This window comes from Loxodonta africana, chromosome 26 (genome assembly GCF_030014295.1).
Source record: "Loxodonta africana isolate mLoxAfr1 chromosome 26, mLoxAfr1.hap2, whole genome shotgun sequence".
NCBI classification, from domain to species: Eukaryota; Metazoa; Chordata; class Mammalia; order Proboscidea; family Elephantidae; genus Loxodonta; species Loxodonta africana.
Window position 1 is genome coordinate 44,818,295 of NC_087367.1, and position 23,997 is coordinate 44,842,291.

General features: G+C 37.4%; 1 protein-coding gene across 8 annotated transcripts in view; it reads right to left on the reverse strand.

The window, feature by feature from the left end:
• CEP63 (centrosomal protein 63) overlaps positions 1-23,997 on the reverse strand; it is a 79,037-nt gene that overhangs the window by 16,683 nt on the left and 38,357 nt on the right. For 6 of the 8 annotated variants that reach the window (XR_010319493.1, XM_023538825.2, XM_003419988.4 and 3 more), the window contains exons 6-10: positions 23,156-23,269; positions 14,641-14,874; positions 14,254-14,393; positions 13,355-13,492; positions 6,365-6,479 (exon numbers count right to left, since the gene is read on the reverse strand). Coding sequence is in view for 7 of the 8 variants with exons in the window: in XM_023538825.2 (XP_023394593.2) it covers positions 6,365-6,479; positions 13,355-13,492; positions 14,254-14,393; positions 14,641-14,874; positions 23,156-23,269 (741 nt within the window). In the remaining variant the exon portion in view is untranslated. The remainder of the gene's footprint in view (positions 1-6,364; positions 6,480-13,354; positions 13,493-14,253; positions 14,394-14,640; positions 14,875-23,155; positions 23,270-23,997) is intronic. The other 2 variants (XM_023538827.2, XM_003419986.4) reach the window with 1 other exon arrangement.

Below are 23,997 nucleotides of genomic sequence, written 5' to 3' on the forward strand. Positions count from 1 at the left end.
CAAGACATCACGAAGGAAATGAGGCAATATGCAGAACAAGCCAAGGAACACACAGATAAAGCAACTGAAGAAATTAGAAACATTATTCAGGAACATAATAAAAAGTTTAATAAGCTGGAAAAATCCATAGACAGACAGCAATCAAAAATTCAAAAGATTAACAATAAAATTACAGAAGTAGACAACTCAACAGAAAATCAGAGGAGCAGAATTGAGCAAGTAGAAGCTAGAATTTCAGAACTTGAAGATAAATCACTTGGCACTAATATATTTGAAGAAAAATCAGATAAAAGAATTTAAAAAAATGAAGAACCCTTAAGAATCATGTGGGACTCTATCAAGAGAAATAACCTATGAGTGACTGGAGTACCAGAACAGGGAGGGATAACAGAAAATAGGGAGAGAATTGTTGAAGATTTGTTGGCAGAAAACTTCCCTGATATCGTGAAAGGTGAGAAGGTATCTATCCAAGTTGCTCATCGAATTCCACATAAGATAGATGTTAAAACAAAGTTGCTAAGACATATTATCATCAAACTTGCCAAAACCAAAGGTAAAGAGAGAATTATAATAGCAGTGAGGGATGAACGAAAAGTCACCTACAAAGGAGAGCCAATGAGAATAAGCTCAGACTACTCGGCAGAAACCATGCAGGCAAGAAGGCAATGGGATGACATATTTAAAAAATTGAAGGAAACAAATTGCCTGCCAAGAATCATATATCCAGCAAAACTGTCTCTTAAATGTGAAGGTGAAATTAGGACATGTCCAGATAAACAGAAGTTTAGGGAACTCGTGAAAACCAAACCAAAACCACAAGAAATACTAAAGGGAGCTCTTTGGTTAGAAAATCAATAATATCAGGTGTCAACCCAAGGCTAGAACACTGGGCAGAGCAATCAGAAGTCAACCCAGACAGGGAAATCGAAAAAAGAAAGCAAGATTAAAAAAAGAAAAAGCTCAAAACAGGGTAACAGCAGTGTTATTATATAAAAGAAGACAACAATAAAACAATAAAGAGGGACTAAGAAATGTAATCACAGATCTTCCATACGGAAACGAAGATACAGCAATACAAAGAAATAAAAGTTAGGTTTAAATTTAGAAAAATAGGGCTAAATAATAAGGTAACCACAAAGGAGACAAACTACCCTACTCATCAAAATAAAATACAAGAAAAAAATAGAGACTCAGCAGAAACAAAATCAACAACAACGAATATGAGGAAAGGACAATATATATAAAGATAATCTACTCAGCACATAAAATTAAGTGGGAAAAAGAAACTGTCAACAACACACAAAAAAAGACATCAAAATGATAGCACTAAATTTATACCATTGAATGTAAATGGACTAAATGCACCAATAAAGAGACAGAGAGTGGCAAAATGGATTAAAAAACATCTATATGCTGCCTACAAGAGACACACCTTAGACTTAGAGACACAAACAAACTAAAACTCAAAGGACTGAAAAAAATATATCAAGCACACAACAATCCAAAAAGAGCAGGAGTGGCAATATTAATTTCTGACAAAATAGACTTTAAAGTTAAATCCATCAGAAAGGATAAGGAAGGACACTATATAATGATTAAAGGGACAATACATCAAGACAGTATAACCATATTAAATATTTTTGCAACCAATGACAGGGCTGCAGGATACATAAAACAAACTCTAACAGCATTGAAAAGTGAGATAGACAGCTCCACAATAATAGTAGGAGACTTCAAAACACCACTTTCGGTGAAGGACAGGTCATTCAGAAAGAAGCTCAATAAAGACATGGAAGATCTAAATGTCACAATCAATCAACTTGACCATATAGACATATACAGAACACTCCACCCAACAGCAATCAAGTACACTTTCTTTTCTAGTGCACATGGAACATTCTCTAGAATAGGCCACGTATTAGGTCATAAAAGCAAGCCTTAGCAGAATCCAAAACATTGAACTATTACAAAGCATTTTCTCTGACCACAAGGCCAGAAAAGTGGAAATCAATAATAGAAAAATCAGGGAAAAGAAATCAAACACTTGGAAACTGAACAAAACCCTGCTCAAAAAACACTGGATTATAGAAGACATTAAGGATGGAATAAAGAAATTCACAGAATCCAATGAGAATGAAAACACTTCCTAACAGAAACTTGGTGACACAGCAAAAGCAGAGCTCAAAGGTCAGCTTATATCAATAAATGCACACATACAAAAAGAAGAAAGGGCCAAAATCAAAGAATTATCCCTACAACTTGAACAAAGAGAAAGAGAGCAACGAAAGAAACCTTCAGGCACAAGAAGAAAACAAATAATAAAAATTAGAGCAGAGCTAAGTGAAATAGAAAACAGGAAAATAATTGAAAGAATTAACGAGACCAAAAGCTGGTTCTTTGAAAAAATCAACGAAATTGATAAAACATTGGCCAAACTGACAAAAGAAAAACAGGAGACGAAGCAAATAACCCAAATAAGAAATGAGATGGGTGACATGACAACAGACGCAACTGAAATTAAAAGAATCATATCAGATTACTATGAAAAATTGTACTCTAACAAATTTGAAATCCTACAAGAAATGGATGATTTCCTAGAAACACACTACCTATCTAAACTAACACAAACAGAGGTAGAACAACTAAAAAGACCCATAACAAAAGAAGACATTGAAAAGGTAATAAAAATTCCCAAGAAAAAAAGCCCTGGTCCGGACGGCTTCACTGCAGAGTTCTACCATATTTTTATAAAAGAGTTAACACCACTACTACTAAAGGTATTCCAGAGCATAGAAAAGGATAGAACTCTCCCAAAGTCATTCTATGAAGCCAGCATATCCCTGATACCAAAACTAGGTAAAGACACCACAAAAAAAGAAAATTACAGACCCATATCCCTCAGGAACTTAGATGCAAAAATCCTCAACAAAATTCTAACCAATAGAATTCAACAACATATCAAAAAAGTAATTCACCATGACCAAGTGAGATTCATACCAGGTATGCAGGGATGGTTCAACATTAGAAAAACAATGAATGTAATCCATCATATAAATAAAACAAAAGAATCACATAATTTTATCAATTGATGCAGAAAAGGCATCTGACAAAGTTCAACACCCATTCATGATAAAAACTCTCAGCAAAATTGGAAAAGAAGGAAAACTCCTCAACATAATAAAAGGCATTTATTGTTGGAAGCCAACAGCCAACATCATCCTAAATGGAGTCAGGCTGAAAGCATTTCCCTTGAGAACAGGACCAGACAAGGATGCCCTTTATCACTGCTCTTATTCAACATTGTGCTGGAGGTCCTACCCAGAGCAATTAGGCTAGACAAAGAAATAAAGGGTATCCAGATTGGCAAGGAAGAAGTAAAGTTATCTGTATTTGCAGACGACATGATCTTATACACAGAAAACACTAAGGGATCCTCAAGAAAACTACTGAAACTAATAGAAGAGTTCAGCAGAGTATCGGGATACAAGAGAAACATACAAAAATAAGGTGGATTCCTCTACACCAACAAAAAGAACATCGAAGAGGAAATCGCCAAATCAATACCATTTATAGTAGTGCCCAAGAAGATAAAATACTTAGGAATAAATCCTACCAGAGATGTAAAAGACTTATACAAAGAAAACAACCAAACACTTCTTCAAAAAACCAAAAGAGACCAAGGTAAATGGAAAAACATACCGTGCTTATGCATAGGAAGACTTAACATTATAAAAATGTCTATTCTACCAAAAGCAATCTATACATTTAATGCAATTCCAATCCAAATTCCAACGATGTTCTTTATGAGATGGAGAAACAAATCACTAACTTCATATGGAAGGGAAAGAGGCCCCGGATAAGTAGAGCATTACTGAAAAACAAGAACAAAGTGGGAGGCCTTGCTCTGCGTGACTTTAGAAACTATTATACCACCACAGTAGTCTAAACAGCCTGGTACTGGTACAAGAACAGACACATAGACCAGTGGAACAGAACTGAGAATCCATACATAAATCCATCCACATATGAGCAGTTGATATTTGACAAAGTCCCCAAAACAGTTAAATGGGGAAAAGACAGTCCTTTTAACAAATGGTACCGGCATTAACTGGATATCCATCTGCAAAAAAATGAAACAAGACCCATACCTCACAGCATGCACAAAACGCGCTCAAAATGGATCGAAGACCTAAATATAAAATCTAAAACGATAAAGATCATAGAAGAAAAATAGGGATAACGTTAGGAGCCCCAATACATGGCATAAACAGTATAAACCAAACCAAACCAAACCCAATGCCATCAAGTCGATTCCAACTAATAGTGACCCTATAGGACAGAGTAGAACTGCCCCATAGAGTTTCCAAGGAGTGCCTGGCAGATTCGAACTGCCGACCCTTTGGTTAGCAGCCGTAGCACTTAACTACTACACCACCAGCGTTTCCATAAACAGTATAGAAAACATTATTAAGAATGCAGAAGAAAAACTAGAGAACTGGGAACTTCTAAAAATCAAACACCTATGCTCAACCATAGACTTCACCAAAAGAGTAAAAAGACTACCTACAGACCGGGAAAAATGTTTTAGCTATGACATTTCTGATCAGCACCTGATCTCTAAAACCTACATAATACTGCAAAAACAACTACAAAAAGACAAATAACCCAATTAAAAAACGGGCAAAAGATATGAACAGACACTTCACTAAAGGAGACATTCAGATAGCTAACAGATACATGAGGAAATGCTCACGATCATTAGCCATTAGAGAAATGCAAATCAAAACTACGATGAGATTTCATCTCACTCCAACAAGGCTGGCATTAATCCAAAAAACAAAGAAAAATAAATGTTGGAGAGGCTGTGGAGAGACTGGAACACTTATATACTGCTGGTGGGAATGTAAAATGGTACAATCACTTTCGAAATCTATTTGGCGCTTCCTTAAAAAGCTAGAAATAGAACTACCATACAATCCAGCAATCCCACTCTTCGGAATATATTCTAGAGAAATAAGAGCCTTTACACGAACAGATATATGCACACCCATGTTCACTGCAGCACTGTTTACAATAGCAAAACGATGGAAGCAACCAAGGTGACCATCAACGGATGAATGGATAAATTATGGTATAGTCACACAATGGAATACTACGCATCGATAAAGAACAGTGAGGAATCTGTGAAACATTTCATAACATGGAGGTACCTGGAAGGCATTATGCTGAGTGAAATTAGTCACTTGCAAAAGGACAAATATTGTATAAGACCACTATTATAAGAACTTGAGAAATAGTTTAAACTGAGAAGAAAATATTCTTTTATGGTTATAAGAGGGGGGAGGGAGGGAGGAAGGGTGGGAGAGGGGTATTCACTAATTAGATAGTAGATAAGAACTACTTTAGGTGAAGAGAAAGACAACACACAATACAGGGGAGGTCAACACAACTGGACTAAACCAAAAGCAAAGAAGGTCCCTGAATAAACTGAATGCTTCAAAGGCCAGTGTAGCAGGGGCAGGGGTTTGGGGACCACGGTTTCAGGGGACATCTAAGTCAACTGGCATAATAAAATCTATTAACATTTTGCATCCCACTTTGAAGAGTGGCGTCTGGGGTCTTAAAACGCTAGCAAGCAGCCATCTAAGATGCATCAATGAGTCTCAACCCACCTGGATCAAAGGAGAATGAAGAATACCAAGCACACAAGGTAATTACGTGCCCAAGAGACAGAAGGGCCACATGAACTAGAGACTACATCATCCTGAGACCAGAAGAACTAGATGGCGCCCGGCTACAAGAACTCAATGACTGCCCTGACAGGGAACACAACAGAGAACAGGAGAGCAGTGGGATGCAGACCCCATATTCTCATAAAAAGACCAGATTTAATGGTCTGACTGAGACTAGGAGGACCCCAGTGGTCACGGCCCCCAGACCTTCTGTTGGCCCAGGACAGGAACCATTCCCGAAGCCAACTCTTCAGACATGGATTGGACTGGACAATGGTTTGGAGAGGGATGCTGGTGAGGAGTGAGCTTCCTGGATCAGGTGGACACTTCAGACTATGTTGGCATCTCCTGCCTGGAGGGGAGATGAGAGGGTAGAAGGGGTTAGAAGCTGGCGAAATGGACAGGAAAAGAGAGAGTGGAGGGAGGGAGCGGGCTGTCTCATTAGGGGGAGAGTAATTGGGAGTATGTAGCTAGGTGTATATAAGTTTTTGTGTGAGAGACTGACTTGATTTGTAAACTTTCACTGAAAGCACAACAGAAATTATAAAAAATATTACCCGCATAATGTACCAACCCACAGCTCTGTCCATAAATATATATAACTTTGCAGTCCCAGGCATGTAGATTTTTACTTTTTTAATCTCTGCTCTGTACTCATTGTTATGTCCTTCCATCTTCTTCAATTCTTCATATTTTTCCATTAATTCTTGACTTAGCTGTTTACATGTTGCACTCACAGATTCCAAGCTGGAAGAGAAAAATGAAATCACATATTTTAAACAAAACAAAAACCTTGAAGCCCATCAAATAGATTATCTAACTTATCCTCTTGATGTCCAAGAAATTTCCTACCGATATCTTAAATGTCACCCCACACCCCAAATTAAAACTCATTTTCAACTTCCTTATCACCACAGTTAAAACCAACTCAAACTTTTAAAAATCCTTTGTTTCTTTAATTTTTATTGTGCTTTTTTTACATGAAAGTTTACAAGTCAGTCTCTCATACAAAATTTATATATACCTTGCTATATACTCCTAATTGCTCTCCCCCTAATGAGACAGCACACTCCTTCCCTCCACTCTCTCTTTTCGTGTCCATTTGGCCAGCTTCTGACCCCCTCTGCCCTCTAATCTCCCCTCCAGATAGGAGAGGTCAACATGGTCTCATGTGTCTACTTGATCCAAGAAGCTCATTCTTCACCAGCATTTTTCTGTCCCATTGTCCAGTCTAATCCGTGTCTGAAGAGTTGGCTTTGGGAATGGTTTGGGTCTTGGGCTAACAGGTTTGGGGTCCATGACCACCAAGGTCCTTCTAGTCTCAGTCAGACCATTAAGTCTGGTCTTTTTACAAGAATTTGGGGTCTGCATCCCACTGATCTCCTGCCCCCTCAGGTGTTCTCTGTTGTGTTCCCTGTCAGGGCAGTCATCGGTTGTAGCGGGCACCATCTAGTTCTTCTGGCCTCAGGCTGAAGCAGTCTCTGGTTTATGTGGCCCTGTCTCTTGGGCTCATAATTACCTTGTGTCTTTGGTGTTCTTCACTCTGCTTTGATCCAGGTTGTTTGAGACCAATTGATGCATCTTAGACGGCCACTTGCTAGCGTTTAAGACTCCAGATGCCACCCTCCAAAGTGGGATGCAGACTGGTTCCTGAATAGATTTTATTATGTGAATTGACTTAGATGTCCCCTGCAACCATGGTCCCCAAACCCCCATCCCTACTACGCTGGCCTTGGAAGCATTCAGTTTATTCAGGCAACTTCTTTGCTTTTGGTTTACTCCAGTCGTACTGACCTCTCCTGTACTGTGTGTTGTCTTTCCCTTCACCTGAAGTAGTTCTTATCTACTATCTAATTAGTATATACTCCTTTCCCTCCTTCCCCCCTCTCATAACCATCAAAGAATATTTTTTTCTCTGTTTAAACTATTTCTCAAGTCTTAGAATAGTGGTCTCATAGAATATTTGTCTTTTTGCAAGTGACTAATTTCACTCAGCATAATGCCTTCCAGATTCCTCCACGTTATGAAATGTTTCATAGATTCATCACTGTTCTTTATCGATGCGTAGTATTCCATTGTGTGAATATACCATAATTTATCCATTCACCTGCTGATGGGCACCGTGGTTGCTTCCATCTTTTTGCTATTGTAAACAGTGCTGCAATGAACATGGGCGTGCATATATCTGTTCATGTAAAGGCTCTTATTTCTCTAGGATATATTCCACAGTAGACATACTTTTGATTTCTGTGTTTTCCTATACTATCTCCTTCTGCTTAAAATTTAACTGGTTATAAAATTCTAAACATTATAGCAATTTAGCCAATTTTTTTCTCTCTAGTTGTACCGGAGCTGCCATCATAGTCTCAATCTTCACCACAGTTATCTATAATTCCATTCAATACACAGCTGCCAGAATAACCTTCTATAAAGACTTTCCATCCCTTGGTGTCTCCTTCATTAACTATAAGAATCTCACGGGTGCCATACCTTCTCATCTCATTGCTCATTATTGCAGTAAAATCTTTCTGCTCCTAAATTGATAAGCTTTACTGTCTGCCTATCTGCTATGCCTGAGCTTGCTTGTGTCTTCATATATGATCCCCTTGACCAAGAGCACCTTCCTGTCTCACCTGGCAATGGATGCTCAACACTCTTTTAAGAGTCAGATCAACATTTACGTCTTCAGAACCACCTCAACTCTCATTCCCTTATCGCCTTTAGTACAGATTATTCTCAACTCTTATAGCTTAACTGCAGAAATTTTCTATAATTTTCTGTATTTAAGATGCTACTTTACTACTAGGAGTAGATATCAAGGTGTATATAAACTTTTTTGTATGAGAGACTGACTTGATTTGTAAACTTGCACTTAAAGCACAATAAAAAATTTTTAAAAGTTGGGAAAAAAAGATGCTACTTTAAAGTGCTGTCAGGTCCTTTAATGTATATATTTTGTCTCTCAGACTGCAAATTCTATTATTAAATTAATGTCTTTTACTTCTTATTGCCTTCCAATCTTGCCCACCATTCCCTTAGCCCTTGCATTATATGCTTCTATACAGTTCAGTGAATGCTTAATAATCATTTAGACTCATTTGTCAACATAGTCAACTTGCCAGATAAGCTAGCACTCAAAAATACCATTTTTGCAATACAACACAAAAACAATTATTTAAATTCCATCATTTCCTGTTTTAGGGAATATTTTGTTCAAACTGAACAATACAAATAAGTTGTCTAAAGGGCACTTTTATTTACTTGCCTCTTAAAGCAAAAAAAAAAAAAAAAAGCTCAAGCCATTGTTTTATTACTAAACACTGGTGTTTTTACCCATTTATTCCAGTTTTACCCATTTATAAAAATCTGAGAATGTTCATTTTTTAAATATTTATTAAGGGCTTACAATGTGCCAAACACTAAGCTACAGAGAAAAGAAAAATCAGAGGTAATCTTGTCTTATCTACAGAAGGGAAAATGTGGGCTTAAAGGGGCTAAGGTGTCCAAGGTAGCACTACAAATCAGAAAAAAAGAGTCAAACTTGCAGAGGCTAATGAGGGCATACACATTTTTAAAGATTACTAAAACTCATCCTAAAATTCATATGGAATTTCAAGGGATCCTGAATAGTGAAAATAATGTTGAAAAAAAAGAAAAAAGTTGAAGGGCTCATAGTTCTCACTTGCAAAACTTACCGTAAAGCTACAGTGATCAAAACAGTGTGGTGCTTGTATAAAGATAGACATATAGATCAATGAAACAGAGTTGACACCCCAGAAATAAACCTATATCCACGGCCAAATGATTTTTGATGAGGATGCCAAGACCATTCATTAAGGAAAAGTCTCTTCAACAAATGGTGCTGGGAAAACTGGATATCCATGTGCAGAAGAATGAAATAAGACTCCTCCCTATCACCGTATTCACCCTATTCAAAAATTAACCCAAATGAAATAAAGACCTAAATTCAAGAGTTAGAACTACAGAACTTTTAGAAGAAAACAAAGGGGCAAATTATCATGACCTTAGATTTGGCAATAGTGTCTTAAATATGACACTAAAAGTATCATAAAGTAGACTTCATCAAAATTAAAAACTTTTGTGCATCAAAGGATATTATCAAGAAAGTGAAAAAGAAAACCCACAGGATGAGAGAAAATATTTGCAAATTATATATTTGATAAAGGTTTAATATCCAAAATATATAAAGAACTCATACAATTCAACAACAAAAAGACAAACAACCCAATTAAAAAACGGGCAAAGGACTTGAATAGATAATTCTCCAAAGAAGATATATAAATGGCCAATGAACACATGAAAAGATGCTCAAAGTCATTAATCATTAGTGAAATACAAAACAAAACCATTATGAAACACCACTTCACAGCCACTGAGGCAGCTATTACCAAAAACCAGAAAACACAGAGTTGGGGAGGATGCGGAGAATTTGGAACTTTCGTGCATTGCTGGTTGGAACGGAAAACAGTGCAGCACCGTGGACTACAGTTTGGAGGTTCCTCAAAAAGTTAAACATAAAATTACCATAACCCAACGGGAAAATTACCATGTGTCTCAGCAATTCAACTTCTAGTTACATACCCAAAAGAACTGAAAATAGGGACTCAAATAGACATTTGTATATCAATATTCATAGCAGCATATTCACAAAAGCCAAAAGCTAAAAACAATTTAAGTCTCCATCAACAGATGAATGGATAAACAAAATGTGGTATACACATACAATGGAATATTACTCAGCCATAAAAAGGAATCAAACTCCGATGCATGCTATGATATGGATGAACCCTGAAAACATTATGCTAAGTGAAATAAGCCAGACACAAAAGGGTATATTATACGGTTCCATTTACAGGAAATACCTAAAAAGGCAACTTCATAGAGACAGAAAGTAGATTAGGGGTTACCAAGCTGGGGACCAGGGAATGTGGGGAGTTGCTTAATGGGTACAGAATTTCTGTTTGATGTGATGAAAGCTTTTTGGGAATAGATGGTGGTCATAGCCATACAACATGTGAATGTACTTAATGCCGTTACATTGTACACTTAAAAATGGTTACTGCTATATTTACTACAATAAAAAAACTTAATAATAATGTAAAAGATTATTAAAAACTCGATCAAAAAATCTATAAGAAAAATTTAAGTTTTAGTTTCAATATCAAAAAGAATAAGCTTTAATTTATTTCACTCAACCTGAAGAGTTCACTTATACCTCAATAACGACAACAAAGACTATCTGAAGTATTCCAAAGTGAAAAAGGAATAAAACAAAAGAAGTGTGTGTGTGTCATGGATTAAATTATGTCCCCTTGCCATGGATTGAATTGTGTCCCCTGAAAAAATATGTGGATCAACTTGGTTAGGCCATGATTCCCAGTATTGTGTGGTTGTCCTCCATTTTGTGATTGTAATTTTATGTTGAGAGATTAGGGTGGGATTGTAACACCATCCTTAATCAGGTCACCTCCCTGATCCAAGGTAAAGAGAGTTTCCCTAGGGTGTGGCCTGTACCACCTTTTATCTCTCAAGAGATAAAAGGAAAGAGAACCAAGCAGGAAGTAGGGGACCTCATATTACCAAGAAAGAAGCACCAGGAGCACAGCATGTCTTTTAGACCCAGGGTTCCTGCAGAGAGAAACTCCTAGTCCAGGGGAAAATTGATGAGAAAGACCTTCCTCCAGAGCCCACAGAGAGAGAAAGACTGCCCCTGGAGCTGACACCCTGAATTTGGACTTTTAGCCTACTTTACTGTGAGAAAATTAATTTCTCTTTGTTAAAGCCATCCACTCGTGGTATTTCTGTTATAGCAGCACTAGATGAAAAAAAAAAAAAAAAAAAAAATGACTAAGGCACCCCCAAAATATGTGTTTTAAATCCTAATCTCTACGCCTACAGTTATAATCCCATTTGGAATGGGTTGCCTTTGTTATGTTAATGAAGAAGGGTTAGAAAAAATTTTTTTTATATATATCTTGAGTCAATCTCTTTTGAGATATAAAATCCATTGCCATTGAGTAGATTCCAACTTATAGCTACCCTACAGGACAGAGTAGAACTGCCTCCATAGGGTTTCTAAGAAGTGTCTGGTGGATTCAAACTGCTGGCCTTTTGATTAGCAGCCAAACGTTTAACCACGGGGCCACGAGGGCCCCCCTTTGAGAAATAAAGGAGATTAAACAAGCAAGCAAGCAAACAGATTGGGGAAAAGAGATGTCAAGCCACAGGAAGATTTCCCAGGAGCAGCAGCTCAGAAGAGAAAAGACCCTTCCTCCAGAACTGACAAAGAAAGCCTTCCCCTAGAGCCCACATCCTGGATTCAGACTTCTAGCCTCCTAAACTGTAAGAAATAAATTTCTGTTAAAGCTACCCACTTGTGGTAGTTCTGTAATAACAGCACTAGATAAAAGTGAAACAAAAGTTATTACAGGTAGTCCCCAACAATGTATTTGAGTTACAACAAACCACACTTAACAACCGTCTTTTTTTTTGTACATCTTATCGTTTAGTAATACGTACTACATAAATGTTAAAATATATCTGTAAGTTTATACGTAATACTTCCAACCCCCAAAGAAAATAAAGGCTGGATTTATAAAGATACTGATAATAAAAGGTAATAATAATGAAAACTAAAAAACAAAAAACAGTGAGGTATTCAACTTGGTCAGAGCAGACTTACGACCCTACATCCCCCATCGAGTTCCTTCTACATATCTCTACTCCGCTTGAAAACCAAATTCTTAAATATATTGTCTACATTTACTGTCTATATTGGTGTTGTGGAGCCCTGGTGGCACAGTGGTTAAAAGCTCAGGCCGCTAACCAAAAGCATGATTTATACCAGTGGGAATGACTGAGCAGAGAGGAAGAAATGGATGATGGAGAAGAGAGGGGAGTTAAGGACAGGAACAGCGCACAAGTGCAAGGGTTAAGTCTTAGGAATGTCCATCGATTCATTCACAGGCAAATGCTAGTAGACGTGGTGGAAGACAGGACATTCTCCTTTAATTGCTTCTATTTTCTTAATGATAAAAGAAACTAGGCTATTTGTGGATGCTAGATAAAAAATGTATTTATTCACTAAGAATACTGTCATAGATTCTTAGTGCTGCCGTTAAGAGAAATACCACAAGTGGGTGGCTTTAGCAAACAGAAACGTATTTCTTCACAGTTCAGGAGACTAGAAGTCTGAATTCAGGGTACCAGCTCTAGGTGAAGATTGTCTCTCTGCTGGCTCTCGGGGAAGATCTTCGTCTCTTTCAGCTGCTGGACCTCAGTTTCTTGGCAACTACTTTTTGCCCTTGCTTTTCTCTGTGCCTATTCTGCTCTTTTTCTATCTCAAAAGTAGTTAAAAAAAACAAAAGTGGTTAGGCTTAAGAAACACCCTACACTGAAGTGGCCTCATTAACATAACAAAGAAAACCCTATTTCCAAACAGGATGACATCCGCAGGTATAGGTGAGGATTCCAATACGGTATTTTAGGGGGACCCAAGTCAATCCATAACAATATTGTATTTGTTTACTTTATCAGTATGATGACCACATATTCATTTGTAACAACTTGAAAGTTCCTAAAATCTGTCTATTATTATCTACCTGCCTTCAAGACGTGTCACCTCTGCCTGCAGAAGTTCCTCACTAGTGTGGGTGAAATCCAGCTGCGAGAGCACATTTTCTAAGTCCTCCCGCCCTTGAGAGTTGCACCTCCTTTCTGACTGAGGCTCTTCCAGTGACCTAGGGAAGGATACAGGGTGATTGTTGAAGGCCTTTTATCTTTGGAACTCTTCAGTTTGTCTCCTGCTTTACTGAAAGAACACTGGGAGAGTAAACAGACAAGAGATGACGCTTCTCAAAAAAGTCAGCAGCAATTTACTTCTTTCTGATCTGTCATCTGTTTTTCCATGCAGAAGGAAAAATAAAAAGACAAAACTCACTTGGTTGACACTTTATACCTTGAGCAAAAGAAACCGGAAAGTTACAGAAAAGGAGAGTTCTGGCAAGAATAAGTGTGCACCAGACTTACACCAAGCAAAAGGAGCATACGCAGCTCATTCTATTGCTTTCCACTACAAATGTCTCATAGCGATAATTAGATATACCCATAAGATTAGTTTTAGGAATTTTTTTTAGTGGATTATCTCAAGACTGGCTGTTACTGATAATAAGCTACTGTCAATCACAATCGGTTTTTATCAAAGAAGAGAGGTCTTCCAGGAGACGCTGACTACTGTTCCCTTCACATCTGGAGTTTCACCAAGGGTGAGGATTGACCAAGAGATCTCTAAGACTGGAGTCTCTGCTAAGGACCCGAACTAGAGGCAGGAAAAAAAACTAATCACACCAGGTTTTTATAATACTATAAAAGTTCAAGGTAGAAAAAAGAAACCCACAATATGCTCTAACACAGAACTAAGAATGGGCGGGCATATTAAAAGTGGTGCTCAATGCCAAACCACCAAGTAGCTAAGAGGAATTATATTTAAGGTTTAACATACCTCATGACTTCCATTGCATGCTGAGTGTCAGTTGCCCTTAATTTTGCTTGTAGCGTCTCCTTTTGAAGTCTTGCTTCGCGGATGAAATTTTCTTGAGACTGAAGAGTTGCTTTCAATTCTCTCTTCTCTTCCCGTAAAATCTGCAAAATACTCAGAAAAAAAGACAAGCATTATTACAATTTTTCTGTTTCATGAAGAAACGAAGCCAGTGAGTCAGAATTTAAGTTATATAATAGGCATAACATTGATATGGCTGTCAATATTTGATTCACCAGCCAGAGTGTGGAAGAAACCATAGATTTTTAAACCCTAGTTCTAAGTTAATTATTCTCCTCTCTTAAAACACTCAGGGACATATTTCCCCAATTATGGCATTTTAAAACACACCTCTAACAGTTTTTCAGATTCTTTCAATTCTTCTTCTTTTCGCCGCTGCTCCTGCAGAACAGTCATATTGGTTCCAACCAAGTCATTGACTTTCATGGTGAGACGCTCTATTTCCAGCTCGTTGGCACAGATGGTGTCGTTGGCCCGCTCCAGCTTACTGCTAAGGTGCTGAATTTCCGACTGGCTGGACATCTCCACAGACTCTAATTTTTGTTTCCGATTGGCAAGCTGAGCCTAGAAACCCAAAAATTACCATGAAGTGAAAGTGACATGATAAAAGAAAAAACAATGAATAAGAAAGACTAAAATAAAACTGAGTTTCACTTTCATAAAAACATAAGGCATTAGCTTACCAAAAATATACAATAAATACTTTGAGAAGGGGTAAGAAAGAATTGAGAGAGTAAAGGGATTTCTCAGGAGAAGAGATGCTGCCCATTTTCTGAAGAGAGAGCTACATTATTCTACCTACTTGTGCAGAAGTTTAATTGCAACCATGAGTCATCATATAGGAAAACTGAAGGCATCTCCTATTTAAGATAGAGGAAATAGAACTACGATGCATTAGTATACTTTTTATGAAAGTTCAGAAATTAAATTTTTAAAAAACACTAAACTTCTTAAATTTTAAAGTTCAAATTTTCCTCTCTCCCCAACCCAGAGCATGTTGCATGTAGTTAATTATTCTGTTTTAACATTCTTTTTAGACACATTATAAACACACATATTCAGATGATAACTGACCACAAAATACTGTTTAAAGTGGGGGCGGGGGGTGTGGATTGTAGATTGTCGTTCATTGAGGAAAGCAGTGTTTAGAAGGAAGTAGGGATTGCTTCTGTTATCAATTTTTGGACACATCTTGAGCTAAAAGATTTAATCAAATATAGTACTTCTCAAATTAGTTTCTTTCAACAACATACCTACTGAGGTACACACGAATAAAACGGCTTTAGCAACTGTCTCGTAAACCTGAGTACATAGTTTCTGAAAACTTAGGTGACTTGTAGGGTATGCATTCCAGGTATACTGGCCTTTAGCTCCCACCTTTCAGTTTTCACAAGCTTTAATTAGCATCTAGACAGGTACTTTATACACTGAAGATGGACATAAACATCTTACTCTAAATAATTCTAAAGGCAAAGGCACATAATTTTATTTCAGAAATTTAAGTGGAAATATCTGCAGAAAATCTATCTGCTGAAGATGTAAATATTTTACAATACAGGGCCAAAATCCTTATGCTATGATCACATAAAGTAGATGCAAAATGATGCCTGTAAGCCAGAGAAGGGGTAGGAGGAGAGAGGCAAAGACACAAACCATGCTTGTACAAGTAACAGGTCAAGATTCTGGTATAAAGACCCCAAATTTTACCAGATCCCTGGAATACTATGAGAGAAGGGTATCAACACAGGTTTAGATTCACACGCTAGGCATGCAATGTCTCCAAAGTTTTTAAATACAATATAAACATTTTTTTTCCCCCAAGAGGAATTCCTACACAGAATCCTCTGCAGAGTAAATAAATGCAGAGATTGGGTGAGGGGGAAGGGAGGAACTGGCCGGAGCCCAGCTCCCTGCGCCTCCTCCAACGCTAGCTTAACCTGCACAGCAGCCCAGTATACCTCCAAGGATCCTAGGGGCTCAGCGGTCACAGCCCAAAAGGGCAATCAGGATGAAAGACAATACGTAATTGCAAGACACTAGTATTGTTTTTATACTTTAATACTATTCAATTCGAACTTGTGATCTTCAAGTAAACTCAGTGTTTCAGTCAGAGTTAAGGTATAGTTCAATTACAGTTTACCAGAGAGAACAGGGAAGGGATTGGGGACTAGGGTTGAATTCAAGCCTTTCTCTGGCTTTGTGATGCTTCAAGAAAATTACCTTCCCAGATATGAGATTACTAAGAACAATGTGATAGGGCAACAGAGATTTCTATTTTCCAAAGGATCCCAGTATGAAGCCATGGCCACTGCAGGCAGCAACTCTTACCAAGCTCTCCATCAGTGTCAACTTTAATTCCGTCAGCGCAGGCCACAGCCTTAAGCATTTCCACCAAGTAGCAGCTTAAAGAGACCATTAAGGGTAAAGCTCCCAGTAAGAATCCCTTGTCATTCTTGGGTTTATATCACTATAAGACACAGTAGGTCTGAACCAACTCAATTAACTTTGTGATATTCCACTGAGACAACAGATTAACATTTGAATTAGGATCATCCCTTTTTCATAAATTGTGGCTGGAAAATAATACTTTTAAAACTACATATAAATGAACAGAAGATTTAAAATTAACTGGAGCAATATCCTGTAGCTCATATATTTCAAAAGGAAAACAAACAATGCAACCTCTGCTTTTCTCACATGCCATTCGTTTATAAGCTATTTATACTTTGTGTTGTCTTAATATTTTAATTTTTTTCAAATGTTCTAAATATTCTCCAAGATTTCCCTGAGCACTTCTTTAATTGGCCGGGGGGGGGGTGGCATTTTATATATATATAAAATATAGGAAATACATATATAAGGAACCTTGGTGGCAGAGCGGTGAAGAGAGCTCAGCTGCTAACCAAAAGGTCAGCAGTTCAAACCCACCAGTCGCTCCATGAAAAGCCTATGGGGCAGTTCTACTCTGTCCTATAGGGTCACTATATGACCTTTTGGTTAGCAGCTGTAGTGCTTTACCACAATGCCACCAGGGATTTCCATAGTCCTCAAAGTGACATCTTTCTTTTTTTAAGACTTTAAAGAGGTCTTTCGCAGCATATCTGCCCAGTGCACTACATCATTTTGAGTTCCTGACTGCTGTTTTCATGGGTGATGACTGTGGAATCATGATGTTTCTTACCGGTCCAGTTGTACGGATTTTTGTTTTGTTTATGTTGAAATTTCGTAATCCGTACTGAAGGCTGTAGTCTCTGATCTTCATCAGTAAGGGCTTTAAGTCCTCTTCACTTTCAGCAAGCAAGTCTGTGTCATCTGCATATTGGGGTTGTTAATGAGTCTTCCTCCAATCCTGATGCCGTGTTCTTTTTCATATAGTCAAGCTTCTCAGATTATTTGCTTAGCATACAGACTGAATAAATTTGGTGAAAGGATACAACCCTGACACACACCTTTCCTGATTTTAAATCATGCAGTATCCCCTTGTTCTGTTCAAATGACTGTCTCTTGGTCTGTGTACAGGGTTCTCATGAGCACAATTAAGTGTTCTGTAATTTCCATTCTTTGCAATGTTATCCATAATTTTTTATGATCCACACAGTTGAATGCCACTGCATAGTCAATAAAACACAGGTAAACATCTTTCTGGTATTTAATATAATACATTTTAATATTTGATAGAACATCCTTATTATCTTCTTTTAAGAAATGTTGACTGGTATTGCTCATTTACTCTTCCAAATGAATTTTCGTATCATTCTGTCAAGTTCTCAAAATGTAACAGTCAATAAATTATGTGGATAATCAGCTGGGAAAAAATATATATTTAGATCCCTATAATCAAAAGAATTTTCAGATCAAATATATTTAAAAAATCATAAAACATCAGAAGAAAATAAGAGTGGATCTTGTAATGGGTTAAATGGTGTCCTCCAAAGATACAAGGTCCTAACCCCTGGTAACCATGAAGGTTATCTTATGTGGTAATTTTTTTGCAGATATGATTAAAAATCTTGAGATGAGAGATCCTGGATTATCCGGGTGGATACTAAATGCCATCACATGTGTCCTTATAGGGAAGAGGCAAAAGGAGATTTAACACAGGCAGAAACAAAGGCAAAATGAAGGAGCAGAGAGAGATTTGAAGGTGCCACAAGCCAAAAAATGTGGCAGCTACCACAAATGAAAAGAAACAAGAACTGATTCCCCCTACTGCCTCCGGAGGGAGCAGGTCCCTGCCAACACCTTGATTTCAAACTTCTGTCCTCCATGACTGCTAGAGAACACATTTCTGTTGTTTTAAGCCACTAATATAGGAAACTAATATAGATCTTAATCTTGGTTTAGGTAAGGCTTCACGGGCATTTTGACTGAGATTATGTTGTAATCCGTAGGTTATTTTGGAGAACTGATAGCTTTATATTATTGATTCTTCCTGACCATAAGAGACAGTTTGCCTTTCCATTTATGCAAGTCTCTTCTCATTCCCTCAGTATATGTGGAAAGGGGATTTCTTGTGATTATCTCACCTTGCTAGATGAATAAAGAAGCACAAGCATCAGGTATATCTATGAGAGCAAAGTAAGAATCTCGTACTTGCTGACAAGCTAGAATGTTTTAGTTTACAGTATATGTTACTACACTTTGCCTCACATTGGTGAAGCAATTAAATCAACTGAACCAAGCCTATATCTCTAAGTAGTGGGTCTCAGGTGCCAATAAGCCAATGAGGCACAGACCCCCATTTTTGAGGAACCCTAGTGGGAGCCTGGGCAGTGAGGAACAGGCCCCGCACTGAGGTACAAGAGTAGGGGGATCCATGCTGAGAAGCCCAAGTTCTACTCATAAGGAAGCCTTACTGCAGGGTGTCTCATCCATGTCTAGATGACCGGAGAAGCCCTGGGCTTTTGCCACAATAAGGACCTATGACAAAGACAGTCAGGTGACAGACCAAGAAATACACAAGCAACATAGCCATCACTAACTGAAGGAAGAATGCCCAGGCCACAAGAGTGAACTCTGCCTTGGGTTAAGGGCAAGTGGATGGTGTCACTATAGGTCTGTTTCCCTTTTTTTAAGAGTGGTACTAATGGTTTACATACAGCCCGTAAAGCTATATGCGATAAAACTGGGATAAGCTATTTCCCCACAAACTCAATTCTTTCAAGCTAATTCCAGGGCCTCCTAGAAAACTATAATCAAGGCAGTATCTCATAACACTAGTAATATAACTGTGTAATAGTCAATAAATTATCTGAATACTAACTTAGAAAAGTACATATAAATTCCTGTCAAATACCTTACACCAAAATGATTTCCAGATCACATATAAAAAAAAAATTATAAAGCACTAGAAGAAATCTTGGCTTAGGTAAGACCTTATACTTACAACTACAACATAACAGCAAAGGATTAATATCCTTAATCTATGACACCAAAGATAGAGAACCTGAAGGAAAAAATGATATAACTAAACAATCATGAATAACAGTGTATAAAACAATTGAATGCCCATGAAATTCACTATCAAAATTAAGGTAAACAGAAAACACACAAACACAACTGCAACATAACAGGAAAGGTTTAACGTCCCAAATCCTTGAAGAACTCACTCAAAATAGAAAAAAAAAAAAAAAAGAAAATACAGTGAAGGACATAAATGGGCAATTTACAAAAGAATGACAATGGTGATAAGTCGATGAGAAATGCTCAACCTTACTCATTATTAAAGAAATGCAAATTAAAACAAATAATTAGATACCTTTTTTTTTTTTTTAACCTATCAGACTAGCAAAGACAAGCCTAAAAGTAGGGAAAATTAAAAGAAATAATGGGCAAAGCATGAGGAAATGGGCATTCTCATTATATTGCTGGTAAACGTTTCTACTAATACGACATCTTTGGAGAGCACCTGGGCGATACATATATTAAAACCTTTAAGCATGTACAACTTCCCTGATGCACTGATTACACTTAGAGCCATTTCCCAAGAAAATAAATGGATAGTCAAAAATGTTTATATAAGGATGTTCATTCAAGTGTTATTTACAGGAGGGAAAAATTTAAAAACTAAAATTTCAATAAGAGGGGATTGGTTACAGAAATTATGGTACATTTAGTGACACACTGGACTTCTATGCAATCATGATGATTATACATTTGCTGATATGTTACATTAAAAAAGGAACTTTAAAAAGTTGAGAAAATGAAGTAAAATATTTTATTATAAAGCAATTAACATAGTGCCTGTCACTCTATACATTTTAAAATTACGTATTATGGAAATTTTCAAACATGAACAAATATAAAGAGAATAAGATGATGAATCCTTTATATATATTCATCACCTAGCTTCAACACTTTGCCATTCTTTGTAATTTTTAAAGTTTCCAACTACTCCTTCCTCCCTCCCCATCAACACTGTTTTTTCTACCAAATGAACATGAATGTAATGACCACTGTTAATAATCACAGAAAAAGTCTGAAGAAATTTACAACAAATTGTTAACCATGGTAGATCTCTAATTGGTGGAATTATGGGTAATTTTATTTAATTCTCATACTTGCATTTTCTCATTTTTCTAAAATGAACATGCATTACACTTTAGTAACTGATTAAATGAAAAGAACTCAAGCAAATTTAAGATGCAAAAAGTGAGCAGCTATTCCTGATCTCCACTTGTGGTTGTTAAAAAAATATAAGAGTAAAATTTATATTAAATTTTTTTAATGGGGAGAGATATTTATATCCATTTACCTAATCTCCCAGATGTTCTATCATTATTGTTCAACTATGACCTATATATCAACCAAGTGTAATACGTAAACCCTAACTGGATTCTGACTTGAACATTCAACTGTAAAAGGACATTTTGTAGAGAATTGAGAAAATTTGAAGACTAGTTATTCAATAATATTAAGAAGTTATTATTTATTCTGTTAATGTGATACTGGTATACTGTAGTTATGTTAAAAAAAACCCTTACTTGTTGAGAAATAAGGTAACACCTATGATTTACTTTGTAATATTACAGCCAAAAATAGAGGAAGGGATAATACAAAATTGGCAAAACAATCGTTATTAATGCTGAGTAACAGGCATACAGAAGTTTACTTAAAAGTTTAAAAAACAGATGACCACACAGCACTGGTACATAGTGAGCCACAGAAAGATTTAATTTTGTCTAGTTTGCTAAGGAAGAAAGATGGAGAAATACACTTACAAGTAACATATTTTTTAGTTAAACGATAAAAGAACTAAAGTATAGAAGGGTAATTCAAATAAAATCTACCCCTAGTAGGAAAAATAAATGTTGACTTTTCAAAAGTTTCTTATTCTAGACCTAGCAAAATTATGGTAAATAAAAATTCTATTTTCATCAATAATGAAGTTTTAATTAAACTAATTTAAAAGATGGATCTGTAATCAATAACAAGCACACTTTCATGGATAATAACTGAGAACTGTGAAAATTATGATTCAGTTTGCTTTTTTGCCAATCTGAAGACTATCATTAAAATATAATATCTTACAGCTATTTGTTTGTAAAGTGCTTTAGCATTCAGAAAAGCTCTAGCCTAGGCATCCTGGGATTTCATTGGTCTGCTCTGGCTGCATCGTTTGCAGCAGTCTAGAAAATAATTTTCTTCCTTGAGGTTGCAGCGGGCCCTCTCTGGCATTCACAGGAGAGCCATTCTTGGTAGCTTTTCACCCAGCTAATATTTCAAAAGTACAAACAAAAGCCAACACATTATTGAGACTCAAAGCAACAAATATGTACAGATTGTAAAAAGGCAACTTCTGTCTAGCTCTCCTAACTTATCCAGTCTGTTTCCTCATTCTGTAAAGGTGGGATAACTACTAACCTTGACAGATTACCCTGACATTAAATAGCTAAGACATGCAAAATGCATCTAGAAGCACTGAGACGGCACATAATGGAAAGCCATGAACATTCATTTTCCTTTATGTTCATTTCCCTTTATGCATTTGGTTCTTAACTGCAAAAGGAAACAAGGTGAATATGTTTTAAGAAGGGATATTCCTAAATTAGATGTCCAGGTTTTGTTTTTGTTTTAAGCCAGTAATTCTTCATAAAAGAAAGGTTTCTACTAGAAAGGGTCTGCTCCCACAAAAATAGTGTTTCTATAATTAGTGCCCACAGCAAGGCAGTGTGAATTTCTCAACATTTGTGTCCAAAAAGGCAGACCAGCTGAACCACTCTGGCCTAGGCACCCCAGCTATCAGACACAGAGACAGGGCAAGGCACGGACACGAGGCCAAAGCAAAAGCCAGAGCCAGAGACTGAATGACAGAGACAGGAAGAAATGGAATAGGAGAAAGAGAAAGAATGAGGGCTGGGGTGAGAGGGGGAGAGAGACGGGGGAGAAAGAGAGAGGAAAGTGAGAGCAAGAGGAAGCAAGAGATCAAGAGTAGGAGAGTGAGCATGAGCATGTAGAACAGTGATAGAGAGCAGAGTGAGAGAATAAGCGAGCCAGTGAGGAAACAAGAAACCAAAAGAGCAAGCAGGCGTAAGGGTAAGAGCGTGGGTGTGAGTGGCTGTGTGTGTGCACGCAGACCCGCATGCGTGGGGGTGCTGGTAGTGCTGGGGTGGGGTATGCGGTGTGGAGAAGAGATGTTTTGAATCTGTCTAGATGCTGAAGGGGATAAGCCTGTTAAGTAGAGAAGGAGAGACGCTTACTACATAAGAAAGAGAAAGGGGTTAGCAAAGAGAAGCTGCAAGAGACTGGCTGGCACCAGGAAGTTACATTAAAGTAGTTCAGATTCAATCAAAACCCATCTGCCTTCATTACTTTCAAAATGTCTTTCAAAATGTCTTAAACCCACCTGAATTATCTCTGATTGTTCAGCCAGGGCCTTCCTTTGTGCCTCCAGAGAAGATACCTGTTGCTGATAAATCAAGCGTTGCTTCTCCCAGTCCAGTGATTTCTGACGGAATTCCTGAAGAGACAATTAAGGTACTTAACTTATGAGTGCATCCTCCTCGTTGTCACTGCTTCCCAGATTCACTTTAATTTCCCTCCATGTCCCTGGGTACACACGCACCTTTCTCCACAGCAGGAATCCCATTACTCACTTATCTGATATAACTGCAGAGTGATACTGAATTCCTTACATACTGTGCTTCTTGGATATCTGTCTTTCTGAATTTAATACCCTAATGGTGAAGAGCAAAACACAGATGCTGAATACTGGTCTCGTGCTGATTTTCACAGATTTGCTGCCACCTAAGGGCTGCTATGAAGAAGTATGGTGAAAGGATGCAGCCCTGGCGCACGCCTTGCCCGGTTTTAAACCACACAGTATCCCCCTATTGTGTCTGAACAACCGCTTTTTGGTCTATGTAGCAGTTCCACACGAACACAATTACATGTTTCAGAATTCCCATTTTTTGCAATGTTATCCACAATTTGTTATGGTCCACATAGTCGAATGCCTTAACTATATGAAGAACAGCATATCAGGATTGGAGGGAGACTCATTAATAGCCTTCGATACACAGATGACACAACCTTGCATGCTGTAGTTAAAGAGGACTTGAAGCACTTACTAATGAAGATCAAAGACTACAGCCTTCAGTACAGATTACGCCTCAACATAAAGCAAACAAAAATCCTCATAACTGGACCAATAAGCAACATCATGATAAACAGAGAAAAGATTGAAGC